We start from the raw sequence: 26,433 nt of genomic DNA, 5'->3' as shown, positions 1-26,433 counted from the left end.
ATAGACACAGTCTTGTGTACACGATTTGTGTTTCAACTGTGTCATCATGGTTTCCGGCAGGTTTCTGTGCGCCTGCGCGTAAGTCAGGTGGGGTAGGGATTTCAGTCACCCTCCGAGGCCCAAATAAGAACTAATAATGAAGTCAGAAAAAGACATGTTAGAAGATGAAAATAAATGAATTCACTGTATACCACGTATATCTACTCTATCCCCATTTACTTATTTTAATCTTTCACATTAATGTTTAGTAGAACATATAAGGTTTGGTTTAAGTAATAGCATGCGCCATATCATGTGAGTTTCAAGCGGCCATATTAAGAGCTATTGCGCAGCTGCAAAGTTTCCCCCAAGCATAGAAGACGTCATACTACGTAGATGTAGTAGACGCATGCGCAGTGAAGTACCCACGTTTTTGGCGGCCATTTTAAGACACTCTGGTTACTTGTTAGTAATACACATATAAAAGCTTCCCCTAGATACAGTATGTCGTGTGTAATGCAATATTAGCATTTACAAAACAGATTGGTTACGTGATTACATGTTATTTGAGAGGATTGCATACAAGCAAGTCTCTTTTATACAAAACCTTGCTCCATCAACTCTCCCATCTTCCCTGTTCTGCTAACTGATTTATTCCTACCTTCAATATCCTACTTGATAGTAGGATATTCCTCCTGCTTGATACTGGGATACTCCTCCCTGCAGGGATGTCTGTATCGATCCACAGTGAGAGATAGATATCTCTTTAATGGCACACTGTTTCCACGGGCAGTTTCTGTAAGTGGCTTCTCGTTTTTGGCACGGAATGTAGTCACTGAAGAAACTGACGGGAAGGCGCATATATGGACTCCAACGATGCCACATCCGCTGTTCGATGTCCCTACAGATTCGCACAATGCCCTCTACTGACACGCAGAGGTACTACTGAAAAAAGATTCCAGATCCAGTCTGGCGTCTGGGGAGAATTCAAAGGTGAGGAATCTGCAGTTAGATCCTGTCACTATCAGATAAGGCGATACCGAAGGTAAGTAACTTGCTCAATGTGTGTGTACCACAACCTGTGCACAGTTCATGTACAGGGCCATGGAGGAAGTCTGTAGTTGAGGTAGAGAGCAGCCCTTTGTCCCAACGTCAAATCCTACCAATATCTATTCCCTTGGTATTGCTAAGTTAATATAATAATCTGTTTTTCTACTACATATAAGAACATTGGAATGTTGAGAGCTCCATTGAAGACAATAGAGCAGCAGCGGCCTAAATGAACTGGTATAGGCCCGCTACTCTCAACATTCCAGTGTCCTAAATACAGCCTCTGTCACTCTCTTTCCCCTGCCACTCGAAAATATATTAATAAGGCAGAAGAAAAAGAAAGGCAGAGGGCGTGCATGAGGACACATGCAGCCTTCACCCTTCCCTCCTCCGTAGCTCAGTGGTACTATGGCTCGGTTGTCTGTGAGGCCTTTGTTTTACAAATTAGAACATTCTACCCTAATAGGGCGGAATGTTCTAATAGCTTTATAGACCACCGTAGCTGGGATATACCGGCCATTATAGGCCCTCTTTCTTGTTACAGGTGGAGCGGGCCTTTAATGGCCGGTATAGCTCGCTATAAAACTATATTAGTATATTGGTAAAATCTCTGTCGTACAAAACTGAAGACCACTGTTCGTCATATACCCATATGATTTCTATGACAATCTATACCTTGCTAGATTGAAATATTTTTTCTTCCTACCTTTGAAACCCTTAACTAGTGCCACAATGCCTGTCAGACTCTTACAATGGCATGTAACGAATCTATTAGCTGTCGGTAACTATTTTAGGGGTCTAAATTGGACGGTCAAGCAACCACTACATGCGACCACTCCTGCTAGGGTCATTCCTTTCATTCCCTTGCTTCGTTTATTGTATTTAGGATGTGCTTCTAGTAGTCCTTAGTGATGGTTATATGGCCTAGAGACAGTCTACATTGTGGCTAAATGTCAGCACTAGTATCCAACAATTTTTTTCACCAATATAATAAACTAATACTCAAAACATTTTGGGAAAAATATCTAGGAAAATAATTGGGCACTCTGTTTATTAGGGTTTCTGTCTGTTGACCAGGCTGACCACTGGACATGTAAGGTTCATATTTCTTTTTTTTTAAATCTAACCTTACCTAATTTGTCATTTCTCACCTTAGTAGCATTAACCGTCTATTGAACTCAACTCTCCTATGTATTCTCTCCACTGCTGCCTGCCACAAGTGTTGTGAAGCTCTTCCTGTGCATGTGGCATCACATAAATACTTTTCATTATTATCATAACTCAGCGCAATTCAATTAGCAGATTACTATGAATAGTCAGTAAAAAGGTTTCTGTGAGCGAAAAAATAGGATATACTTGTCAGAAATGCCTTAGCTGTAGTGTTACTCATTATATAGAACATTTTATTTGTGTATTATTGTTCTGATGCACAAAAGGTTAAAAGCAGCAAAAAGACTGTGAACAATTACTGTTTTATCCTTTCTCTTAGCAAAGTCAAAATCCAAAGAAATTCCTAATGAGACATTGTATAAACTTATGTACAGTTGATGCTAGGTTTGTTTTATTTAAAAAAAAATGAAATTTCAGTGTTCTATTAGGGTCAGGAATTAAAAAAGTGTGAAAACATTAACGCCAACATTAAATGTAAATGATTGAGGTGGGTGGCAGAGAGACTTGTGTGAGTGTTTGGGCAGAGTGTAAGACGTGTATAAGGAACTAGGACATACACATGCAGTTAAAATTAATATGTGTTCTTTTCAAAAAGGTTACTCTGTGCATCATCATAATATAATTATCTAAGTTTCAAAACGGCAGTATGTTATGATGGTATCATGTTATGGTTCGCTTGCTACAAATTTTAGGAATATTTTCACCTTGAGCATGTGAGATGGTCGGACACATTTGATAGTTGACTGGTCCATATTTTTGCTAGTAGAGTGAATGTACCTAGAGTTCTGCACATAACTGACCCACCGATAGTCTCGCTCAATTCACTAATTTCGTTTTTATACAGCTTCTTCAATTCTCTTCTGCGACCTTGAACATTAACCTGTAATCTGTACTGCATCGGCTCAGAAGACTATTTCCCCATTCATATTTTTCTTTTAATGGTTGTTGTCATAACATTGCTTGCTATAGCTTCTAAAATAACACACATGTTCTTCCATTGAGTTGCTTCTTGAGATGATTTAAGGCTAGTATCAGCTAGCAACATTGCTCACATAAGCAGAGAGCCTTTGAAACCATGTTTTCCTCCCATCCTGAACTTTGATCTGGGTTGCCTGTGTTGTTTTTGTATTATTACCAAACCTGAAAAAAACAAGAATTGAGTAATCAGGCTTCTTGTTTTGTGGGTGGATTTATCAACATTTAGTTTACACTATCCATTAAGGTACCTTCTCTTGTACATTAATGGTTCACTTTTAATAGTGTTCATTAAAAGGCATGCCCAGTTGAAAAGGTTTATACTTCCTATTACTTGTGATCGAGGAGCAAGATTAGGAACTAAATGTTTTTTTTAGGGTGCTTCCATAAACTGTTCATGTCACTGTCTCAAAAGAGAAAGCATTGCCATAAGCAATTTCCTTCTCCCCCCTAGCTAGCAACGCTTGTGAGGTGCTGGTTTTCGGCATAGAACTTACTAAGACGAGATCTTTTAATGGTCTTTTAATGTACGGCCCTCTGCGACCGAGAGCAATTTTTAATAATGAGATGAGTGTTCTCCTGGAAACATTCGCCCTGAAATCAGATTTCACCGTTCTAGGTGATTTTAATTTTTACTTAGAAAATGAATTATACAGGGATGCCGAGGTATTGTTGGAAAACATGGGCAGTTTTAGCCTTACTCAGAAAATAATAGGACCCACTCATATTGCAGGGCGCACCCTACATAGCATTTTTATAAACAATGTCCATTTAGCTAAAATAGAGATTATAGAACTGATTTGGACTGACCACAAATCCTTAAGTTTCGAGTTAGTACCCAAAGAAATAGCCTCCATTACAAATCACAGGGGTAACTCACAGAGGAGTCATCCCTGGCATAAAATTGGTTTCATAGCTCTAAAAGACACCTTAGAGACTAACTAAGCCTGAAAACGCTAATGACCCAGAACAACAAGTCGAGGCATACACAAACTGGATCTAGTCTGTTGTGGAGGAAGGACAATAATGAAGGGGAAAAAAACAAGTATAGGAAGTGTATCCTGGATTATAAAAAAATTAATAGGGAAAGAAAATGCATTTTATACAAAACAAATTGAGTCTGCAAAAAACTTCATGAAGGAACTCTTCCAGATGGTAACTAAACTGACCACCACCCCGGTGACAGATACCGTGGTGGGAAGCCAGGAACTCTCAGAGTCCTTGGCCTCCTTTTTCCAAAGTAAAGTCAGGGACATCTTTGACAAGTTTGATTCCAATACCCAAAATGTAGTTGCTTCTTCAGAAGGCAGTAAGTCATCTTTCAACAGATTTGAATATCTATCGATTGATAGGGTTTCTCAGCCGATTGCCTGCACAAAATCTGGCTCCCCATCTGATCCCTGCCCACCGCACATAATGCCCTTGGCTCTAGAGCCTATTGCAACGGTTATGACCAATGTAGTTAATGCAATGTTTACCTCAGGGGTGTTTCCAATACCGTGGAAGAAGGCCATGATTCTTCCCCTTCTAAAGAAGGGGAACCTGGATCCTAAGGAACCCTCAAAATATCGTCCAATATCTAGACTCCCTTTTCCAGCTAAGGTAGCCGAGAAGGCAATGAATATACAACTGTCCGCTTATACAGAGACAGAGACTAATCATCATCCATGCAAAACTCAATTCAGTTTTAGAAGTGGTTTCAGCACCGAGTCAGCACTTATTGTAGCGACAGAAGAGATCAGATCATCCCTTGATGCAGGGGGCAGTGCAGCTTTCATCTTATTGAATCTGTCAGCAGCTTTCAACACGGTCAATCACAGTTGTTTGATGGATCGGTTGGAGGCTGCCGGGGTAGGAGGCATGGTCTTTGCACTCATTCAGTCCTTCCTGAGTGACAGATCTCAATCAGTCAATTTTAAAGGTTTGACGCCTCAACTTTTCATGCTGCCTTGCGCGGTCACTCAGGGCTCGTCAATGAGCCCCACCCTGTTCAATGTTTATATTTCCCCCCTTGTTAAATTATTAAAATCATTTGAGTTCTCACTGGTCACCTACACGGATGACACCCAGATCATTGTGTCAGTTGCTGAAGACATCCAATCCACGGCTGATAGATTTAACAACTGTAAGAGGGAGGTCAGCGATTGGATGAGCATGAATTGCCTCAAGTTGAATTTCGCTAAAACAGAGATCATGCTCTTCGGGGAGATACATCGTTTTGGTCTCCTTCTTGGTAGCCACAAGAGCTGGGGGACCTTCCTAAACCGACAAGCAAGGTGAAGAATCTAAAGGTAATGATCGATGACAGGCTTCCATTTAAAGATCTAATCGATTATCTGGTCTCCTCCTCCTTCTATATTTTAAAAAGCTTACCTACTAAAAACAGTTGTCACAGCTCTAGCACTGGCTCAATTAGACTATTGCAATGGACTCCTCCAAGGCCTTCAAAAACGCTTTCCCAAAAGACTTCAAACAGTGCAGAATATGGCAGCAAGAATGATTTTTAAAATAACTAGGTTTGAATCCACATCTCTTGCTTTTAAAACTTTTGCACTGGTTTCCTATAGAAAAACAGATCACGTTTAAAACACTGTGCCTTGTGCACAAATCGCTATATGGAACCGGGCAGACTACCTAAAGAGAAACGTTACCAGGTATGTTCCAAAAAGACCCCTACGATCTAGCTCATACAAGAACTTGGTAGTTCCCCCCCCTATAAACGGACGTCATGGGGTGGTAGGGGCTTTGTCAGAAACACTGCCACCAAATGGAATGGTCTCCCTCTCTCCTTAAAATCTACACCGGAGCTTCTTGCTTTTAGGAAAATGCTAAAAACCTGGCTCTTCAACAACTAAACTTTTCTACCTTAGGATTCACAGTTAGTGCCATGATGCCTCAGGGTATATGATACACTTTTTAAATACTTTCAATATCAATAAGCACTTCTGCATGCACACATGGAGAAAAGCTTGGAAGCTATTTCTTGCCATGATTCTTTTTGGCCAAAATAGTCAAGGAGTTACCAGATCTGATGGATACTTCTAACCAAATTCTGTGCACCTTGTGAATATTCCCCAGGCATCAGATTAGATCAAGAAAACTCTAAAGAAATACTCCTGTGTGCTGGTAGGTGATGCCATGTGGCAACTCACCAATTCTGTTCCTTTCTGGAAAAGCCGAACAGAGTTTCATGTAAGGAACACTCATGCACGCTGATGTCAGTTTGTTTCTTTCTTTGTGCTCCTTCAGATGTGTATCTGGAGCTCTACTCCTTGCTTCTCAGATTAACCTGAAGGCTATTCAGGATCACAAAGTGAAGTTCAATGTCTTACACCTCACAAGACTCTATGCAATGGCCGGGAATTAGAGAGGAAGGTCTCATTCCCATACTCAGTCGTTCTCACTGCAGATCTTCATCTCAGTCACATTCTCGATCTTCAAGGAAGACACCTGGGAGTCAAACATCCATCCACTCTTGCTCCCAAATTCCTGAGCAGCTGTTTCTGAATATGATCCAGATGCACCCTGGTCTGTCTAAGCTTTTAGGGAGTTCATGCTGCTCATTTATGGCACGCTTACATTTTCATCTGGTGTGCCTTCAGGGTCCAGAGATCTGCAGGGGCCTTTAGTTGGATTCTTGACAGCAGGCTCACTCTTGGCACTGTCTGTACCTCTGACACCCATATTTGGTTCTGCAGCAGCTTCAGTGCCACCTTCAATCCCAGACTCACCCTCTGACATGGTTCCTTAAAAATTAATGGAGACACTGCCAATGCCAGAGGGCAATCACAAATTATAGTGGTCTCCCACTCTGAGCTGAAACCGTATCAGCCGGGGTCACGCTTAAGCCCATTGAGGCATAGCCTTTAGGCAATACTTTTGACTATGACATATTGTCCTTACCAAGCCATATTACAGTGCGTCATATTCAGACTAAAGCCAGAATTTCAGAGACAGGTTGAATTTTTCCCGAAATATGAGGAGAACAATTTTTAGGAAGACCTACAGGATGCCACTGGTCTGGGCACTTCATGAGTGACTCGCATAATCTTTTCTGCGGGTCCTGCCACAGAGAAGAGTGCATATTTTGCAGTAGTGATCAGAAGGGCTACAGAGGTCCTTGGCCTGCAGCTCCTGTCTCTGGAAGTTAAAACCAAAGGCCTTACCGAGGGGTTTCAGTGTGGCCAGGCGCCTGTTGAACCTCTCTTGCCCTTTAATGAGGGTCTTACAGATACACTCTAAGACAACACCATTTTCTGGCCCTCTGGTCAACAGGCAGATTGCTTGGAACCACCAAACAGCTCCAGGTGACCCTGGACTTCTCACTCAGGATCAGACACCAGAGAGCTTGGTGGTTCAGACATTCATCAGTAGAGTCAACCCTAATATCTTTTCTACAACTCCTCCTGACCACAAATTCAAAAGTATGGAAGCATTTCACAGGTGTATGTTTTCTTCCACAAACCTTGCCCTTACGTTGAGTAACTGTTGACTGCCTTCTTGGTCACTACACCCATGCACTGTGGGACATGGTTGGACAGGTTTTACCAGTGGTCGCAGGCAACCTACGGGCATCTTTAGTCCAAAACGTTTCGGGAGGCCATGTTGCTGTGAAATTTGTTATCCAGCCTGGACTGGACAGGATCGATTGCTTGGTTAGGTATTTGGACCAGTATCGTTTGGGGTAATTAGCTCAGCACCACTTTTGAATGAGGTCTGCTGGCTTCTCAGAGGATGTCCTGAAATCCTTGATGGGTATGTAATTTGATGTCTCGGTGAAAGAGCGGATCTGGCCCTAGAGCAATTCAAAGAGAGTTGCTTCACTGCTCGCTCACTGAGTGTCTACACATCCGCCAGACAGTTTCCCTAGCAATTTCATCCATTTCAGAGTTACGCCAGGGGTTTGTCAAATTGACAACAGCAGACATTGTTGCCAGCAGAGCAGGCTTGTCAGCACTTTTGAGGTCAAGGCCGCTGCTTGCAGAGGCAACGCTTAGGACATCAGAGACAATGCTCAGTTCCTCACCCCTCTAGTACTACTACTACAAAACCACATTGCTGAGTCCTTGCCGGCACAAAGCCACCATGTGGGAGAAAGGATCTGCCATTTTCTCCAGGGAGGACAAAACATTACTTCCAACAGATAAGTCCTCCAAAAACAGGTCTATGCCCTCCATTTCTTTCTACCTCCCCTCACCTTCCACCCTCATCATAGTGGCTGACAGGGACTACATGTCTGTTTTCAAAAAGGAAGTGATGCCCTTTTGGCCAAAGGGGCATAGAGAGGGTTAGCGCCTCAGAAGTTGGAAATGGGTATTACTCCTGTTACTTCTCTGTCCTGAACAAGAATGGAGGCTTTCGTCCTATTAGATCTTACCCCTCTCAACACCTTCCTGCAGAAGGACAAATTCAAGATGCTTACAATAGACCAGGTTCTGTCTGCCCTGGACCCGAAATACTAAGTGGAGGAGTTGGACCTTCAGGATGCTTATTTTCATAATTTCTATCCTGAAGGCCCACAGGCGTTATCTACAGCACAATGAGCCAGGAGCATTTTCAGTTTGTGGTGCTCCATTTTCACCTCACCAGTGCCCCTTAGGTGTTCACACCTTTTGGAGGTCAGGTGTTCCTTTCTTCCCTTACATCGACAACTGGTTGTTGAAGGCAGGCTCGACCCAAGCAATTGTAGACGACCTCCAAATGACATGGAAACTTCTAACATGGTTAGGGTTTACTGGTTCCTTTGCAAATGCTCTAGTTCATCCTAGCCATCCTTGATACAATGCAGTTTTCTCCCTTTTCCACAGAGCAGAGAATCCAGGACATTTGAGCTAAGATCCTTATTTTTCAACCTCTGTCCTGGATTTCATTGAGGATGATTCACTGAGGCTTTTGGCCTCTTGCATCTTGCTAGTTTAACATGCCAGATGGCACATGGCTCTACAGTGGGATCTGAGGTCCCAGTGGCCTCAGCACTAGGAGAATCATCCATGATTCGGAGGAGACTGCAAACGATCTGCAATGGTGGCTGCCCGATCGCAAATGTGCCAGCAGCAGACTCCACTCTCTTTACCCCATCCAGAGCTGACGGCAGTGACGGATGCATTGCTGCTGGCTGGGGTGGTGGCATCTGATGGAGGTGGAGGTCAGAGGACTCTGGTCTCTGGCGGATACCCTACTCTTCATCAGTATGTTGGAGTTGAGGGTTATCCACCTCCGGAGAACGATCAAAAGAAGGCTGATCCAGGTTCTCAGGGGCAACACCCCTTCTATGTGGGAATGCAGCAAGTAGGGTGGGCTGGGGTCTTTGGGCCTGTGCTGGGAGGCTCTGCACCTCTAAAACTGATTGAATTGTGAGGGCATTTCTTTGGTTGTGAACCACCTGACAGGATGACTAACGCAGCCGCCGACGGTCAGTGAATAACGAGTGGCAGTTACACCCATAGGTTGTGCAGTGCGTCTTCCTGCACAAAAACAATCCTGCCTGCAATGCAGTCACCCTTGCACCATGGCGCAAGGGTGTCTGTGTTGACACTAGGCAACAGTTTGTGCGCCAGTGCAAAGAACGAACAGGAATGCACCATATAATGTTAAAAACTGTGCATTCCTTCCCTTTCCCTTGCACGCAGCGCAGCAAGGTGGCTTGCTGTGTTGTGCTGCGTAAAATATTGAAAAATCTGTCCCAAAGCTTGTGTGGTATAATTTTCACAGTTAGACAGGTCTACACTCCCTGAGAACTAGATCTAAAATGGTTGCCGAAAGGGAAGAACTACTTCAAGGTTTAAGAATACAGTGATAAGTGATTTTACTAAAAGTCATAAGGGCAGATTTATCATAGTGTTGCAGCACCCATGCTCCCCGCAATGGGGCTCAAGGGCGACGCAACTACTAGATCAGATTTACCAAGCCATGCAAGTCCACCTTGCGTGTCTTGATAAATCTAGAGTAACGCAGTGCAAATCACTGCTTTCCATTACTCTAAATCTAGAGTAATGCAGTGCAAATCACTTCTTTGCATTACTTTGCCCTAGGGAGATGTTCCACGGGTAAAGCGTGTGAATTCACGCATCCACCCATGAATTTTGGTGCATTCCCAGATTTAGCATTACTGGTAGACCTAGGAATGTGTGGAAATGCTACATCTTCCCAGGTAAGGCGTAATGAGGAGAAATATCTTTATTTCTCCCTGCTTTTTTCTCTTTCTTTGAGTGCTACATCCTGCAGCACACATAGAAAGAGGAACATGCCTCAGAGGATTGTGTTTGTGCTGGTAGGTGCCCCTTCCTGAACAAAAGCAATCCTGTCTGCAAGGCAGGCACCCTTGCACCACGGCGCAACAGTGTCTGTTTTGGTGATAGGCAACAGTTTGTGCGCCAGTGCAAGGAACGGACAGGAATGTGCCATATAATTGTAAATGCAGTGCATTCCTGCCCTTTCACGTAGCACATCAAGGTGGCTTGCTACATTGTGCTGCATGAAATTTTGATAAATCTGATCCATAGTTTGTGTGGTATGATTTTCACAGTTAGACAGGTCTGCAATCCCTGAGAACTGGTTCTAAAATGGCTGCCGAAAGGGAGGATCTACTTCAAGGTTTAAGAATACAGTGTTATTTACTAAAAGACCTACAGTACTGCAAAACCTAAAATGTAGACATTGTGCTAAAAACTTCGGGAGACATTGGTTATTTGTGTCTGTGAAGAAACCCCTAGGCTCGAATTTAAAATGAAATGACCCCTTCATAGTAAACGCATCTTTTTTGTAGGAAGGAAGTAAAGGCAGCACAGGAGTGATGCAGCACTCAACAATTGACTTTGGGCGTCCCTATGGCAGTTAAAACAAGCATTTGCAATGCAATAGGTCTCGCATTTGGTAAAGTTAGAGCTGTTGGCGTTGAAAATAACAATGTATTTTACTTTTGATTTTTTATTTGTAGTGGAGTTATTATATTTGCATAGTACAATTGCCAGTGGTATAAAAAAGTAAAAAAAAATTGTAATTTTCGATTCCAACAGTAATAACTTTAACTAATGCGAGGCCTTTTGCATTGGAAATGCAATAGGTCTCGCATTTGGTAAAGTTAGAGCTGTTGGCGTTGCAAATAACAATGTATTTTACTTTTGATTTTTTATTTGTAGTGGAGTTATGATATTTGCATAGTACAATTGCCAGTGGTATAAAAAAGTAAAAAAAAATTGTAATTTTCGATTCCAACAGTAATAACTTTAACTAATGCGAGGCCTTTTGCATTGGAAATGCAATCAGTCTCGCATGAGTTGGAGTTATTGTCATTATAAATGGCAATGTTTTTTACCTAGCCATGTTGCAGGGTGCAGTACCATATGTGGCCAGAAGAGGTCCCATGGAACCCCTTTTGGCCACATATAGTACTGCACCATGCAAAGTTGTAGTTATTGGCATTATAAATGGCAATGTTTTTTACCTAGCCATGTTGCAGGGTGCAGTACCATATGTGGCCAAAAGAGGTCCTATGGAACCTGTTTTGGCCACATATGGTACTGCACCCTGCAGAAGGTATGGTAAATCCACCCTACCCATAATGCATTGCATGCAAGACTACCACAAGTACTTTCAAATAGCTGGCCCAAAAAAAAAATACATCCGCAGGAGGTTACCTGCACTTTGTGAAACCAGATGTTCAATGGAGGAAAAGCTGGCCAATAATTCATGGGAACTAGTGGACTGTGGAAGCACCTGAGGGTTTTGCATCTAAACAGAGTACCACTTGGCTCCTCTTAACTGCATCCTGTTCTCCTCAAGTTTATTCCTACAAACACTAAAAAGGATGCACCATTTTGACTCATAGTCTACTTGACTCATATGGCATGAAGCCACTGAAGTGATACTCTGTGAAAAGGATGAGTTCGCATTTGCATATTAGCACAAGAGGGTTCTTTTCAAATACTACTGGCAGCAGTAACAGACGTTTCTACTCCGGTTTTGTCAGGCCCTCAGTTTTTCCTCATTTCTGCATGTGTATCTGTCTCAATATTGTCAGCAAATGTTTCAATGTAGACCTACGCTTATTGTAATTTTTTTTTAAATTTGTTTAGAATCTGCCTAGAAGCTTGCACGATTTCTCCGTGAAGTAAACATATTACAACTATTATTAGTAACATTATCATAAAATATTATGCATGTTGTCAGCTTATTTTGCTGTGTGAGTTGATTGCAGCATATTCTACACTATACTTCCTTATTGCATGATGTATAACTGTGCTGTAGAGCAAATGGTAGGGCTACCTGAACCCTTTGAGGACAAGTATAATTTGTTGCGCTAAGGGCTTTTCTGCAACATTACTGTCTCCATAGCTCGATGGAAAATAAGTTGATACCTATATATATATATATATATATACATTTTTTTAAGTTTTTACTTTCTTTAACATCTTTTTATTTTGACTGCATTGTAAAGGTTGTACAATGGTTCAAGCTCTTGGGCAGACCATGTAGTCAATGGTTCAGCAGAAACCTATGGGTAAGTACAGTATAGTGTGTGGTTCTAAACACTCTTTACTTAGTTTTACTACTCTCATAATTTAAGGATTATTTCCCAGACTTCTGCTTTTTGTTCCCGCTCCTAGTTGTTAGATTTAGAAAAGAGCCCTTCTTCTTGTCACCTGCTTTCAATATCTATAAAATATCATATTTATGTAAAGTAATGGTCTGGGTCTTCACTCCGTGTGAATCTAAGTCTATCAATGTTTTCACTCTGTTTTTGTTCTTAAATGGTTGATTTTGATTGAGTAACATTGGTAGAAATTAATCTACATTACAGAAATGGTTCCGTGATAACAGTTTAGAAACTGTATAAATGTCGATATAAGTAAGTAAAACTATCAGAGACAAGCTTGCATCTTTTTGTGTCTGGCATTGTGGACGCTAAGGCAACAACAAAATGTAGACACCCCTAAAATTTACCTCGACAGAATGAACATAATTCAGTGAATCAGAGACTGTGTTAAAGAGGCAATGTGTCCACAAAGCAAGGCACTTCCCAACACATCACAATCTCAGACATTCAGTAAAATGGCCCATTCATGAAGTCGAGTTCTAAATCAGCTGAATAGTTAAAGGGTTATTGTAAGAAAACGTAAAAAACAAACAGTACTACGTCAATGCCAGCAAATAGAGCATTACTGAGGAGTACAAAGTTAAAATCATTCCAAGTCCTAAGTGATAAGCAAAATCAACAAAGAATTCGGCCGCATTCTTAGTAGCATCTAAGTCTTCAGGAAAGTCTTCTGGCTCCCCCCAAATCGAGGAGTTTTTATACATTGATGTATGAAAATATTAGAATTAACAAAATCGCTGAATCACTGTGGAGGCAATGGAAAAATTTACTTTTTCAGCAATTCAACATCATATTACCTAAGCACTATCTAACCACCTGAATCATAATTGTAGCCTTCTATGCTATTGCAGTCCGGAGATGGTTGGAACAATCAAAGTACATGGACAGTAATTTGCTATATGAATAGGTTGGGCACAGTGAAACAACCAGCAGAAGGACGTCGACTTTATAATTGCATTTTGAGGCGGAGCACTGGAAAGTTTGACAATGATAGTGGAAAGAACATTTTAGTTTGACTGTGTGCTGCAGAAATTGCAAGGAGAGACGTGGGCAGGGAGGAAGATCCAACAAAATCCATCTTAGATAAAATGGCTCCCAGGGCCTACATGATGCTTTGTTTTTTTTTAAAAAAAACTGCATTTATGCATTTGAATACCTATAATAAATTCCCCACCCCATAACAGATAGTGCATGTTGGCAACTACCAGTATCAAATAACAGTTCCCCACTGTAAGGTTGGCAAGGACGATCACAGATCAAATAGCATCATATGTACCAAGTCAGCATACATGTCATGGACATCAGTATCCCAAAAATCCCCACTTGGCAATGTCAGCTGTCTTACTCAAGTGTGGGTTGTGTAGCATCACGCCTCCATATCAACCGGGTTAGAGTCCATATCTTGGTCCCCATGTTCGTTGAATGTGTCTAGCAGTGCCAAGTCCTCTGGGACCCTATCATCTGCGCGAGAAAGTCTCATGTACTTCTCTGCAACTTCCACTCTTAAACATCCTTAACCCATAAGGCCCCACTTGGTATTCGAGACCCCATCCACCCAATAGCTATTCGTCATTTAGCAAGAAGCAGTGCTAATTGTAGGAGTTTGTATGAGATCGTGCGTCCCCTGGGTTTCACCACTATACCCAAGAGGCAAGCGACAGGTGCCATAGAGATGAAGATCCACACTGCTTTCTCAGTGAGGGGCACCACCTTCTCCCAGAAACTATGCACCCCCGCACAGTGCCATCCCAGAAGTATGAATGTAGCAGCCTCTTCCCCCCAACGTGTGCACCTAGCCACCCTGCTAGTGTCAATACTGTAGAACCGGTCCGGGGTTATGTATGTGTGATGCAGGTAGTTAAAATGGAGCAGTTTAAATCGATTGTTACAGGAAATCAGCTTTACCAGGTTTCATGCATGATTCCAATCCGAACACTCAATGGCTTCCCCCAAAATCCATTTCCCATGCTGTTCTTGCTTTGTATATGCTCTTCATCCAATCACCCTGAAGAGCTCTATAGAACAGGGAGATAAGGTGTCTGCTATCCCCCCATTTAGTCAGCCCCCCTCAAAACTTGAGATGGTGGTGGGGCTGCTAGGTATTTGCGCCAGAGTTACTTTGCAGTATTTTCTAATTCGGGATACTGCAGGAAAAGGCCCCTTCCCACATCAAAGGTGTTATAAGTGTCCAGAAATGTGAGGAAAACCACTACCGGGTATAGATCTCCAGCTCCACCTTTCCATGGACATATTAAGGTGGATAGAGCTAAATGGCTTCAGATCCCATATGCACAGTTCCCTGTCAAAAGGGGTCCTGTGCTGCACCTTCTTCACCACCGTTTCCCACACCTCTGCAGTGTGAGGAACCAAATAAGGTATAGGGGCATCTGCCCGGTCCCCCCTCCCACCCCCCCTTCATAAAGTTGTGTGGTAATGTGTCAGCCCCTACCGTACCCTGCAGGAGCCGTTTCTCCCAGTTGTCAGTATGCGTCAGCCATCTGGCAGCATGTTGTAGGTGCACTGCAAAATGATAAAGCTGTATGTCTGAAAGGGTCAGACTGCCCTCCTCCTTAGTCCTTTTCGAAACAGGTGGAGCCACCCAGCTGCATCCCCCCCCACCCACACCAGCGAGATGAGAAGGCTATGTAACGTCCAAAATACATTCTCTTGGAAAGGAAAGAGCGCATTGTGTAGCAGGTATAGGCACCTGGGGAAGAAGACCATTTCGGCTACAGCAGCTCGTTCCATAATGGACAGGGGCAGCATATTCCAGAAATTGACCGACCTAGCCAGACCCCGTATTAACATATCTACATTGATGCTCTGATGATCTGCTGCCATCCTAGTGACCATAATGCCTCTGTATCAGAAGCTCTCCCGTTCCCACCGAATACCCAGAGCAGGCAGCTGGTCCTGCGGTAAGTTGGCCTACCTTCGAAGGGGGTATTGCAGAGCTTTCTGTATGTTCATGCATAAGCCATACACTCCTTCAAAGTTCTCCAAATGTCGCAGCAGAACAGGTATTACCTCAGCAGGCGAGTGGACATATACTAGCGCATCATCAGTATATAACAGGATGATGCTCCTACCCGAATTCCAAAGGGCTCGATCTCCAGAACAAAAAGAAGTGGGGGCATCCCTGTCTGGTACCTCGGTTTACCCTCCAGGCCACCAAGCTCTCCCCCTAAACCTGACACGAACCATGGAGCTTGTGTGGGGCAGCTGCACCCAGTCCCAGAAGACCAAACCAAAGCCCATCTCCCTTAACACTTTCCTGAGGTAAGTCCACCCAACCGTATCAAATGCCTTCTCTATATTGATGCCACAAGTGCCATATCCTGGTTCGACCCACCATCTCATGCAGTGCACGTGTTAGACGTCTCAAGTTAAGGGATATGCTGCACAAGGGCATAAAACCACATTGGTCTTCATGGATCAATGTAAGGATTATGCCCTGGAGCCGCCCACCAACATATTGCAGATAATTTTTCCATCTGAATTAATCATAGTGAGTGGCCTGAAGGAGGAGAAATTCTCAGAATCCCCCCAGGCTTCAACATTAGACATATTATGCCCTCTTGCATGGTTGGGGCAGGGTTCCACGTCTTCGTGCCTCCAAAAATACTTCCAAAATATTCTCCCCTAGAACAGCAGAATACGCTTGGTAAAACTCGGCAGGGAAACCATACCCTCACGGACACTTAACTCTTTTCAGATTCTGGAGAGCAGTTCTAAGCTCCTCCTGGGTGAGATTCTCGTCCTGGTCCTGTGCATCAATGGAGGAAAGACGAGGCAGGTTCCCCCCACATAAATAACCTCTGTCATTATCAGGCAGATCTCGTCATCAGCTTGGTATTTAGTCTAGTTTGGAAGTGCATCCCCAGGGCTGTCAGTATGTCATGCCTTTGTGTCACCACTCGCCCCCCCACACCCGAGTCTCGGATCCTCATAATAGGTGGGATCTCCTTCTCACACTTCAGTTTCCAGGCCAACAGTCAGCCAGATTTGTCGCCCTTCCTGTGCAGGTGTTAATGATAAGCCATAAGTGTATGCTTATCTAGGGATTCCTAGCATTTTTGTAGGTTACATTGGGTATGCAGAAACTCCCCTCATGTAGCAGCAGAGCCTGCTCCATCCCTATCAAGTGTTGCCAGACTATGTTCCTGACTCTTGATGAATGCGACAAGTTGTTGCCTGATCCCACATGTCATCCCAATGCAGGACCCCTCATTATGGACCTAAGGGCCTCCCATTGAGTGGCCGTTGATTCAGTGGGACCCCGGTTACCATCCAAATAACGCTGGAACTCCTCTGTGTGTCACCCAGCAGGCCACGTCGCTTAGACAGTCCAGAGGCATGCACCAACGCCATACCATCTTGGCAACATCCCCCCCAACAGTGGAGCAAAACTGGTGCATGGTCGGATAAATATCTCCCCAAATGATCAGCCCCTTGTAAAGTTCAGGGGTCCATCCCTGCAATGAGAAGCCGGTCTAGACGGCTGTATGTGTTGTGCATCAGGGAGTGTCCGGTGTATCCATGTATCTGTGGATGAAGAATGAACCAACATTCCATTAACCTCCGATTCTGCATAACTCGGGCAAGGGTAATCTGTGGTTTTGTCCCCAGCTCTGTGGGTGACAATCCCAGTCCCCATCCAGAATACAATTAAAGCCTCTCACCCACACCAAGGGGGAACCCACGCTGCCTTCAAGTAACCCCTGCATGATTTAATAAAAATGTCTATCATCCACATTGGGGCCATAAGTGTTCAAGATAGTAATGTCCCTGCCATCTAGTGTGACTTGCATTAGGGTATAATGACCCTCCATATCAACCTCACTTTACACATGACAGAAAAGGCACCCCGGGGGTTATTCAAATCACCACCGTCCTGGCATATGAAGAGTATGTTGCAGTAAAAAGTTGACCACTCCATTTTTTTGCTAGATTCCGCACCTCCGATCCTATCAAAAGTGTTTCCTGTAGACAGGCTATTTGAACTTATGGCGCCAGAGATACACGTGGACTTTGATTTGTTTTGTGTAATTCCGTAGACCCCTGACATCTCATGTGATGATATGTAGGTTGCTAGACATATGTACTTCAGGCTCCTACCCAAACCCAGCCTCAGCCCCCCCCCAAGAAGAGGAAACCGGTGTATCAGTTCCTGCACATGCACTCCAACAATAAACATGATCCCCACAAACGTCAGGGAAAAAAAATCAAAACATAACCCCCTACCCCGCTAAGCAACAACCAAATGTTCGTGCTCATCCATAAGTATTACAGCAACAAGCATCTGCAGCCTAAACCCCCCTCCCACAACCATGTCCTACTATTAACATGGAGAGGGCCCCACACCACCTTACACATTGCACATGGTCACATCCACAATACCCCGATGGACATCGGCCAGGATCAGCACTGATTGACCAATGACAGTTAAACAAAACTGTATCCTCTCCCCCAGATGGAGCGCCCCTCGCCCGTAAGAGAAAGGAAAAGGTTAGTCAAAGGGGAGCAAATGGGAGAAGGAGAAACACAATCTGCAATGACAGGTCCCCCCTCATACAACAAGATCAGTCTATGTTGTAGCAACCACAAGAACCAACTCATCCCCGTCTAGCCCGGATGCTCCGTTTGAGGGGGCCTATGACATAGTTCCATCCTCTTGCACCACAATTTGTCCAGGGCCCCTGTCCTCAGGACACTGAGATCCACAACCTGCGGACCCTGCCGGTCATCTCCAGTTTGGGCTGCGTGACCCCCTATCTGTACAGGCTCCTGACCTCCATTAGTCCACCCTGTTTCTAGGGATCTTGTCCCACATCTCCAGCCATCTCCATACATCCTCCAGTCACTCAAAGAAATATGACTTGTCCCCTGCTTTCACTCTCAAGCGTGCCAGGAAGAGCAGCATATAGTGGAGACTCATGGAGCTCAGCTTGCCCTTGCCCGCCCAAAAACATTTTTAATTGACCTGTACCTTCTGAGTATAATCAGGGTAAATAAATATCTTATGGTTCTCAAAGCAGGCAATATCAGTTTCCCGGGCAGCACGCAGGATATTTAGGGATGTGCTCTATGATGGCCCTTGGTGGCTCCCCCAGTCTAGGAGGGCCCACCAGTGCTCGGTGTGGCCTTTAGTGGCAAAAAAGGAAGACAGTCTGTCTCTGATCCTTCTACCTGCTCAGGGAACCCCAACAGGTGAACATTGTTGCGGCTGGACCTCCCTCTGCATCCTCCACCCTGGTCTCCCAACATCGCAGTCTTTGAGGTGGCAGTGGCCACCTGTTTCCTGAGGGAGGCAACCTCAGATTTGAAATTCCACAACTCTGACATTGTCTGATACCTTTCTTAGATCTTCACGAAGGAGGTTGACCTCATGAACCACCATCTCGATTTTGCCCTCTTACACCATAAGGGAGCCCTGAATGGCGGCTAATATCTCCACATGCAAGGGCTCCCTCTCTGATGACTCCGGTGCCACCCTGGTGCATTTGCCACTGTGTGGAAGGTGCCGGCGTGGTATAATGTTCCATCATATATCCCTGAGGTGGCCTGGATGCTTATTTCTCCCACATTTAACTATCTGGCAGACCTCACTCCCGGGCAGTTGCCCCGTCAATTATCCTGCACTCTGCGGCCAAGGTGACGCCATTCCGTGCCGTAGTCTGCACCTACAAAGAGTCACCCCTCGGGACCAACAGGACCGCAACCACCAGAAATGGACTTACACTGCTGTCCAAAATCAGGCAGGGACACATTCTGAATAGGGTCACCCCCAGGGCTAAGTACAGTCTAGGCCAGGAGGACTCAAGATAACATCGGCAGTTCCTCAGTAGGTGGCAGGATCACTCTCCCCGTGTCCAGTAACAAGATGCAGGTCCCAAACCAAAGAAGTGGCCGAGGGGGCCCCAAGTGTCTCACACTCCCAACCAGTAGCAGTGCCTTCTTAGTGTGGGTCCCCGCAAGCTTCACCAACTCTCTAAAGAGGTAAATACCTTGGATTCGACGTCCACCTCTCAGCCAGGCCTCTCCCCTCATGGGAAGCACTGCCCAACCCACATCCAAGACCCGGAACCCCTCTTAGCAACTAGGGCACGGGAGCCTCACTGAGAAGTCAGCAGCAGGTCGGCGGGGAACATCTCTTCCCATGGGGCCAGCTCGACAAAGAAGGGAGTCGCCACGCTGCTTATTGCGGACCCTGAGTGGTGCAGCATCATGGCAGTCAGCAGTGATGGGGGGAAAGGGAGGATGAGAGGCCCGACCCTGGATGTGGTCCACTGATCGGGCTCCCTTCCCCCTAAGCGGGCAGCCGGCAGCCAGGACTTTGCTCATCAGCAAGCGACCAGAGCCAGGAAATTATCCCTGAGTTTCCAAGCCATCGGGAATGCGGCAAAATTCAGGATTAGGTGGGACAGTTGCAGAGCTGCTCAGGAACGCATCCTATTGGCTATCTTGGTTGGCCTTGAGACAGGTCAATAACGTATACATGGAAATAGTTAAATGAATCAGAATCGGATTGTTACCAAGCAAGATGGCCATCAAGATGCGTTCCTAGGGGTGTCCCGGCCGATCCCGCCTTGTCCTGCAGAATCCTGTTTCTCTGGACATCGATGAGCCCGTTTCTCTGTAGTGTCTGCTTTCGCCCTGCCATTGCAATCTGAAATGTACCCCGGTGGGCTGCAGCGGAGCCGTTGTGAGCAATGGTGGGTGTGGCTCATGGCCGACCTGGGGTCTTGACCTGGGGGCTCCTCGGGCCATAGTAGCGCAGCTGCTGGGACACTCTTCCCCCCCCCACCCCAGCGGAACTGGAGACCCCTCTGGATCTGGGAACCTGCCACGTGTGGCAGACGGTGCCCACCCAGCTGTTGCGAATGTGAGCGTGATGCAGCGGACAGGACGCTCTTACTGGGGTGAGCCTGACCAGGGCCTGATGCAGCCTACAGCGCTGGTGCTGGACCGAGCGCAGCTCGAGGGCAGGTGCCCTGCTCCGCCTATCAGATATTAAATGGAGGGACAGAGCGACATCGGCCAGCACCCCATCTGCGGCCCTGGGAATGTTCTGCTTGCGCTTCTGGGGTACGATGGCCCCCGCGGCTGTCTTTGTTGCGGCTGTTCATCTCCGGCCCTGACTGAAGCGGAAGGAGTGGCATTGTGTGCTGGGGCAGCAGCCTGCATCTGGGCCCCTAGTAACTGCTGTAATGGGTCCTCCACAATGATTTGGCAGTGGTGAATGGCACCCTTCTGGGTTGGACCCTGGGAGTAATTACACTGGACAGAGGTGAGTGTAATTTACCGGCGGCCTGCCTGGGAGGGAAATAATTGGAAGGCCACAAGAGTCCAATCTGAAGCTGGACTTGGAGGCCTATCCTTGATCCTGTTGGCACGTGTCACGTAGGCACAGTGATATGACTGCTGCCACTTGGTGGCCCAACTCTCTCTTCTTTTCGGGTTGGCAAAGTTTCGGACAGGGTCCAATTGGCAGAGGGTTCCATTGAGGAGTTGCAGTCGGATGTGGCCTCTTTGAAGAAACAGGTTGCTCCGGTCATGTCCCGCTCCGGGACCCTGGAGGTGAGCGTGGAGGATGCAGAGGCGATTTCCTGGCACAATAATATGCACCTTTTGGGATTCCAGAAGCGGGCAGATAGAACCAACACAGAGCAATTGGTTCGAAACCTGTATGAGAAGCACTTTGAGGCCAGTATGCCAATGTTTATAATCGAGAGAGTGCATTGAGCCCTGGTGCCTCTTCCGCAACCAGGAGCTCCCCCGGGAGCTATTATTGCTTGCATCTAGAACTATAAAGATTGGTACAGTATTCTTAGAGCAGCAAGAGACACTGACACCGCCAAATACGAGGATCATAAGATTTCCATTTATCCAGACTACACGAACAAAACCCAAGGTGCCCGAAAGACCTTTTTGGAAGTCAAAGCTAAACTGCGCTCAGTGGGCCTACATTATATGCTGCTATATCCGGCTCGCTTGAGGGTAATGTCAGTGGGTAAATCGCACTTGTTTGATAAACCTGAAGATGTTTGGCGCTGATTGGACGTGTGGGACAAGGTGCCTAAGGACCATCATTTCTCCTGGAGGTCTGACACAAGGAGGAGCGTGTCGCCGGAGAGCTTGGTTCGGAGAGGGGAAGGGGTGGGTGGGCGGGCCCAGGAGCTGATACTTATCAATCCCCTGAAAGGACAGCTTCTACAAGTGTGGAAATACAAGAGGATGCTTACATGACTCTGGCCCCTTTAGAGTGGCAGTTTGGGACAGGAGAAACTTCTTTACAGCAAGGGGAAGACACGCTACCTGTGACCTCTGATACCGGTGGCGCAATGTCTTGAGTCCTGAAACCCATGTATGGATTGCTTGATTCATTGTTTGTTCCTATACAGGGTTTAGTGTATAGCACTTAATGGGATTCATGTTACTGCTGTAGTAAATGGACTGGGGGGGCTCATGAAAATCGTTGAACTATCCCTAAAGCTATTGTGGGCGGATGGCTTGTGAATTCTATGGGTTGCTATAGTTAACTGAAGCTTTCATTTTTGTAGGGTTATGTGTGTCGTTTTTTGCTGGGTGACTTCTCCACATTTGTGTTGGGTAACAGTTGGGGAGGGGGGTTAGGCTGACATTGTGATTGCAGTTGGATTTACTGTGTGAAGTGATGTTGCGCTGCATATCTGGGGTGGTTGCAAGTTCTATGGATCCTTCTGTTGGGGGCGACTGTTTCTTATTGTTCAGATGTTCTTTCTACCTCCCCTCACCTTCCACCCTCATCATAGTGGCTGACAGGGACTACATGTCTGTTTTCAAAAAGGAAGTGATGCCCTTTTGGCCAAAGGGGCATAGAGAGGGTTAGCGCCTCAGAAGTTGGAAATGGGTATTACTCCTGTTACTTCTCTGTCCTGAACAAGAATGGAGGCTTTCGTCCTATTAGATCTTACCCCTCTCAACACCTTCCTGCAGAAGGACAAATTCAAGATGCTTACAATAGACCAGGTTCTGTCTGCCCTGGACCCGAAATACTAAGTGGAGGAGTTGGACCTTCAGGATGCTTATTTTCATAATTTCTATCCTGAAGGCCCACAGGCGTTATCTACAGCACAATGAGCCAGGAGCATTTTCAGTTTGTGGTGCTCCATTTTCACCTCACCAGTGCCCCTTAGGTGTTCACACCTTTTGGAGGTCAGGTGTTCCTTTCTTCCCTTACATCGACAACTGGTTGTTGAAGGCAGGCTCGACCCAAGCAATTGTAGACGACCTCCAAATGACATGGAAACTTCTAACATGGTTAGGGTTTACTGGTTCCTTTGCAAATGCTCTAGTTCATCCTAGCCATCCTTGATACAATGCAGTTTTCTCCCTTTTCCACAGAGCAGAGAATCCAGGACATTTGAGCTAAGATCCTTATTTTTCAACCTCTGTCCTGGATTTCATTGAGGATGATTCACTGAGGCTTTTGGCCTCTTGCATCTTGCTAGTTTAACATGCCAGATGGCACATGGCTCTACAGTGGGATCTGAGGTCCCAGTGGCCTCAGCACTAGGAGAATCATCCATGATTCGGAGGAGACTGCAAACGATCTGCAATGGTGGCTGCCCGATCGCAAATGTGCCAGCAGCAGACTCCACTCTCTTTACCCCATCCAGAGCTGACGGCAGTGACGGATGCATTGCTGCTGGCTGGGGTGGTGGCATCTGATGGAGGTGGAGGTCAGAGGACTCTGGTCTCTGGCGGATACCCTACTCTTCATCAGTATGTTGGAGTTGAGGGTTATCCACCTCCGGAGAACGATCAAAAGAAGGCTGATCCAGGTTCTCAGGGGCAACACCCCTTCTATGTGGGAATGCAGCAAGTAGGGTGGGCTGGGGTCTTTGGGCCTGTGCTGGGAGGCTCTGCACCTCTAAAACTGATTGAATTGTGAGGGCATTTCTTTGGTTGTGAACCACCTGACAGGATGACTAACGCAGCCGCCGACGGTCAGTGAATAACGAGTGGCAGTTACACCCATAGGTTGTGCAGTGCGTCTTCCTGCACAAAAACAATCCTGCCTGCAATGCAGTCACCCTTGCACCATGGCGCAAGGGTGTCTGTGTTGACACTAGGCAACAGTTTGTGCGCCAGTGCAAAGAACGAACAGGAATGCACCATATAATGTTAAAAACTGTGCATTCCTTCCCTTTCCCTTGCACGCAGCGCAGCAAGGTGGCTTGCTGTGTTGTGCTGCGTAAAATATTGAAAAATCTGTCCCAAAGCTTGTGTGGTATAATTTTCACAGTTAGACAGGTCTACACTCCCTGAGAACTAGATCTAAAATGGTTGCCGAAAGGGAAGAACTACTTCAAGGTTTAAGAATACAGTGATAAGTGATTTTACTAAAAGTCATAAGGGCAGATTTATCATAGTGTTGCAGCACCCATGCTCCCCGCAATGGGGCTCAAGGGCGACGCAACTACTAGATCAGATTTACCAAGCCATGCAAGTCCACCTTGCGTGTCTTGATAAATCTAGAGTAACGCAGTGCAAATCACTGCTTTCCATTACTCTAAATCTAGAGTAATGCAGTGCAAATCACTTCTTTGCATTACTTTGCCCTAGGGAGATGTTCCACGGGTAAAGCGTGTGAATTCACGCATCCACCCATGAATTTTGGTGCATTCCCAGATTTAGCATTACTGGTAGACCTAGGAATGTGTGGAAATGCTACATCTTCCCAGGTAAGGCGTAATGAGGAGAAATATCTTTATTTCTCCCTGCTTTTTTCTCTTTCTTTGAGTGCTACATCCTGCAGCACACATAGAAAGAGGAACATGCCTCAGAGGATTGTGTTTGTGCTGGTAGGTGCCCCTTCCTGAACAAAAGCAATCCTGTCTGCAAGGCAGGCACCCTTGCACCACGGCGCAACAGTGTCTGTTTTGGTGATAGGCAACAGTTTGTGCGCCAGTGCAAGGAACGGACAGGAATGTGCCATATAATTGTAAATGCAGTGCATTCCTGCCCTTTCACGTAGCACATCAAGGTGGCTTGCTACATTGTGCTGCATGAAATTTTGATAAATCTGATCCATAGTTTGTGTGGTATGATTTTCACAGTTAGACAGGTCTGCAATCCCTGAGAACTGGTTCTAAAATGGCTGCCGAAAGGGAGGATCTACTTCAAGGTTTAAGAATACAGTGTTATTTACTAAAAGACCTACAGTACTGCAAAACCTAAAATGTAGACATTGTGCTAAAAACTTCGGGAGACATTGGTTATTTGTGTCTGTGAAGAAACCCCTAGGCTCGAATTTAAAATGAAATGACCCCTTCATAGTAAACGCATCTTTTTTGTAGGAAGGAAGTAAAGGCAGCACAGGAGTGATGCAGCACTCAACAATTGACTTTGGGCGTCCCTATGGCAGTTAAAACAAGCATTTGCAATGCAATAGGTCTCGCATTTGGTAAAGTTAGAGCTGTTGGCGTTGAAAATAACAATGTATTTTACTTTTGATTTTTTATTTGTAGTGGAGTTATTATATTTGCATAGTACAATTGCCAGTGGTATAAAAAAGTAAAAAAAAATTGTAATTTTCGATTCCAACAGTAATAACTTTAACTAATGCGAGGCCTTTTGCATTGGAAATGCAATAGGTCTCGCATTTGGTAAAGTTAGAGCTGTTGGCGTTGCAAATAACAATGTATTTTACTTTTGATTTTTTATTTGTAGTGGAGTTATGATATTTGCATAGTACAATTGCCAGTGGTATAAAAAAGTAAAAAAAAATTGTAATTTTCGATTCCAACAGTAATAACTTTAACTAATGCGAGGCCTTTTGCATTGGAAATGCAATCAGTCTCGCATGAGTTGGAGTTATTGTCATTATAAATGGCAATGTTTTTTACCTAGCCATGTTGCAGGGTGCAGTACCATATGTGGCCAGAAGAGGTCCCATGGAACCCCTTTTGGCCACATATAGTACTGCACCATGCAAAGTTGTAGTTATTGGCATTATAAATGGCAATGTTTTTTACCTAGCCATGTTGCAGGGTGCAGTACCATATGTGGCCAAAAGAGGTCCTATGGAACCTGTTTTGGCCACATATGGTACTGCACCCTGCAGAAGGTATGGTAAATCCACCCTACCCATAATGCATTGCATGCAAGACTACCACAAGTACTTTCAAATAGCTGGCCCAAAAAAAAAATACATCCGCAGGAGGTTACCTGCACTTTGTGAAACCAGATGTTCAATGGAGGAAAAGCTGGCCAATAATTCATGGGAACTAGTGGACTGTGGAAGCACCTGAGGGTTTTGCATCTAAACAGAGTACCACTTGGCTCCTCTTAACTGCATCCTGTTCTCCTCAAGTTTATTCCTACAAACACTAAAAAGGATGCACCATTTTGACTCATAGTCTACTTGACTCATATGGCATGAAGCCACTGAAGTGATACTCTGTGAAAAGGATGAGTTCGCATTTGCATATTAGCACAAGAGGGTTCTTTTCAAATACTACTGGCAGCAGTAACAGACGTTTCTACTCCGGTTTTGTCAGGCCCTCAGTTTTTCCTCATTTCTGCATGTGTATCTGTCTCAATATTGTCAGCAAATGTTTCAATGTAGACCTACGCTTATTGTAATTTTTTTTTAAATTTGTTTAGAATCTGCCTAG

At 45.0% G+C, this 26,433-nt stretch overlaps 1 protein-coding gene across 2 annotated transcripts in view; it reads left to right on the top strand.

Moving 5' to 3' along the window:
* Window positions 1–26,433, top strand: part of RIMS2 (regulating synaptic membrane exocytosis 2) — a 1,922,267-nt gene that overhangs the window by 1,452,246 nt on the left and 443,588 nt on the right. For both annotated transcript variants that reach the window (XM_085605119.1, XM_085605120.1), the window contains one exon: window positions 12,611–12,673. In XM_085605119.1, the coding sequence (XP_085461245.1) occupies window positions 12,611–12,673 (63 nt within the window). The remainder of the gene's footprint in view (window positions 1–12,610; window positions 12,674–26,433) is intronic.

The sequence above is a fragment of the Triturus cristatus genome, chromosome 5_1, assembly GCF_964204655.1.
Source record: "Triturus cristatus chromosome 5_1, aTriCri1.1, whole genome shotgun sequence".
NCBI classification, from domain to species: Eukaryota; Metazoa; Chordata; class Amphibia; order Caudata; family Salamandridae; genus Triturus; species Triturus cristatus.
The sequence above is the reverse complement of the archived record's forward strand: the minus strand, read 5'-3'. Positions and strand labels throughout refer to the sequence as shown.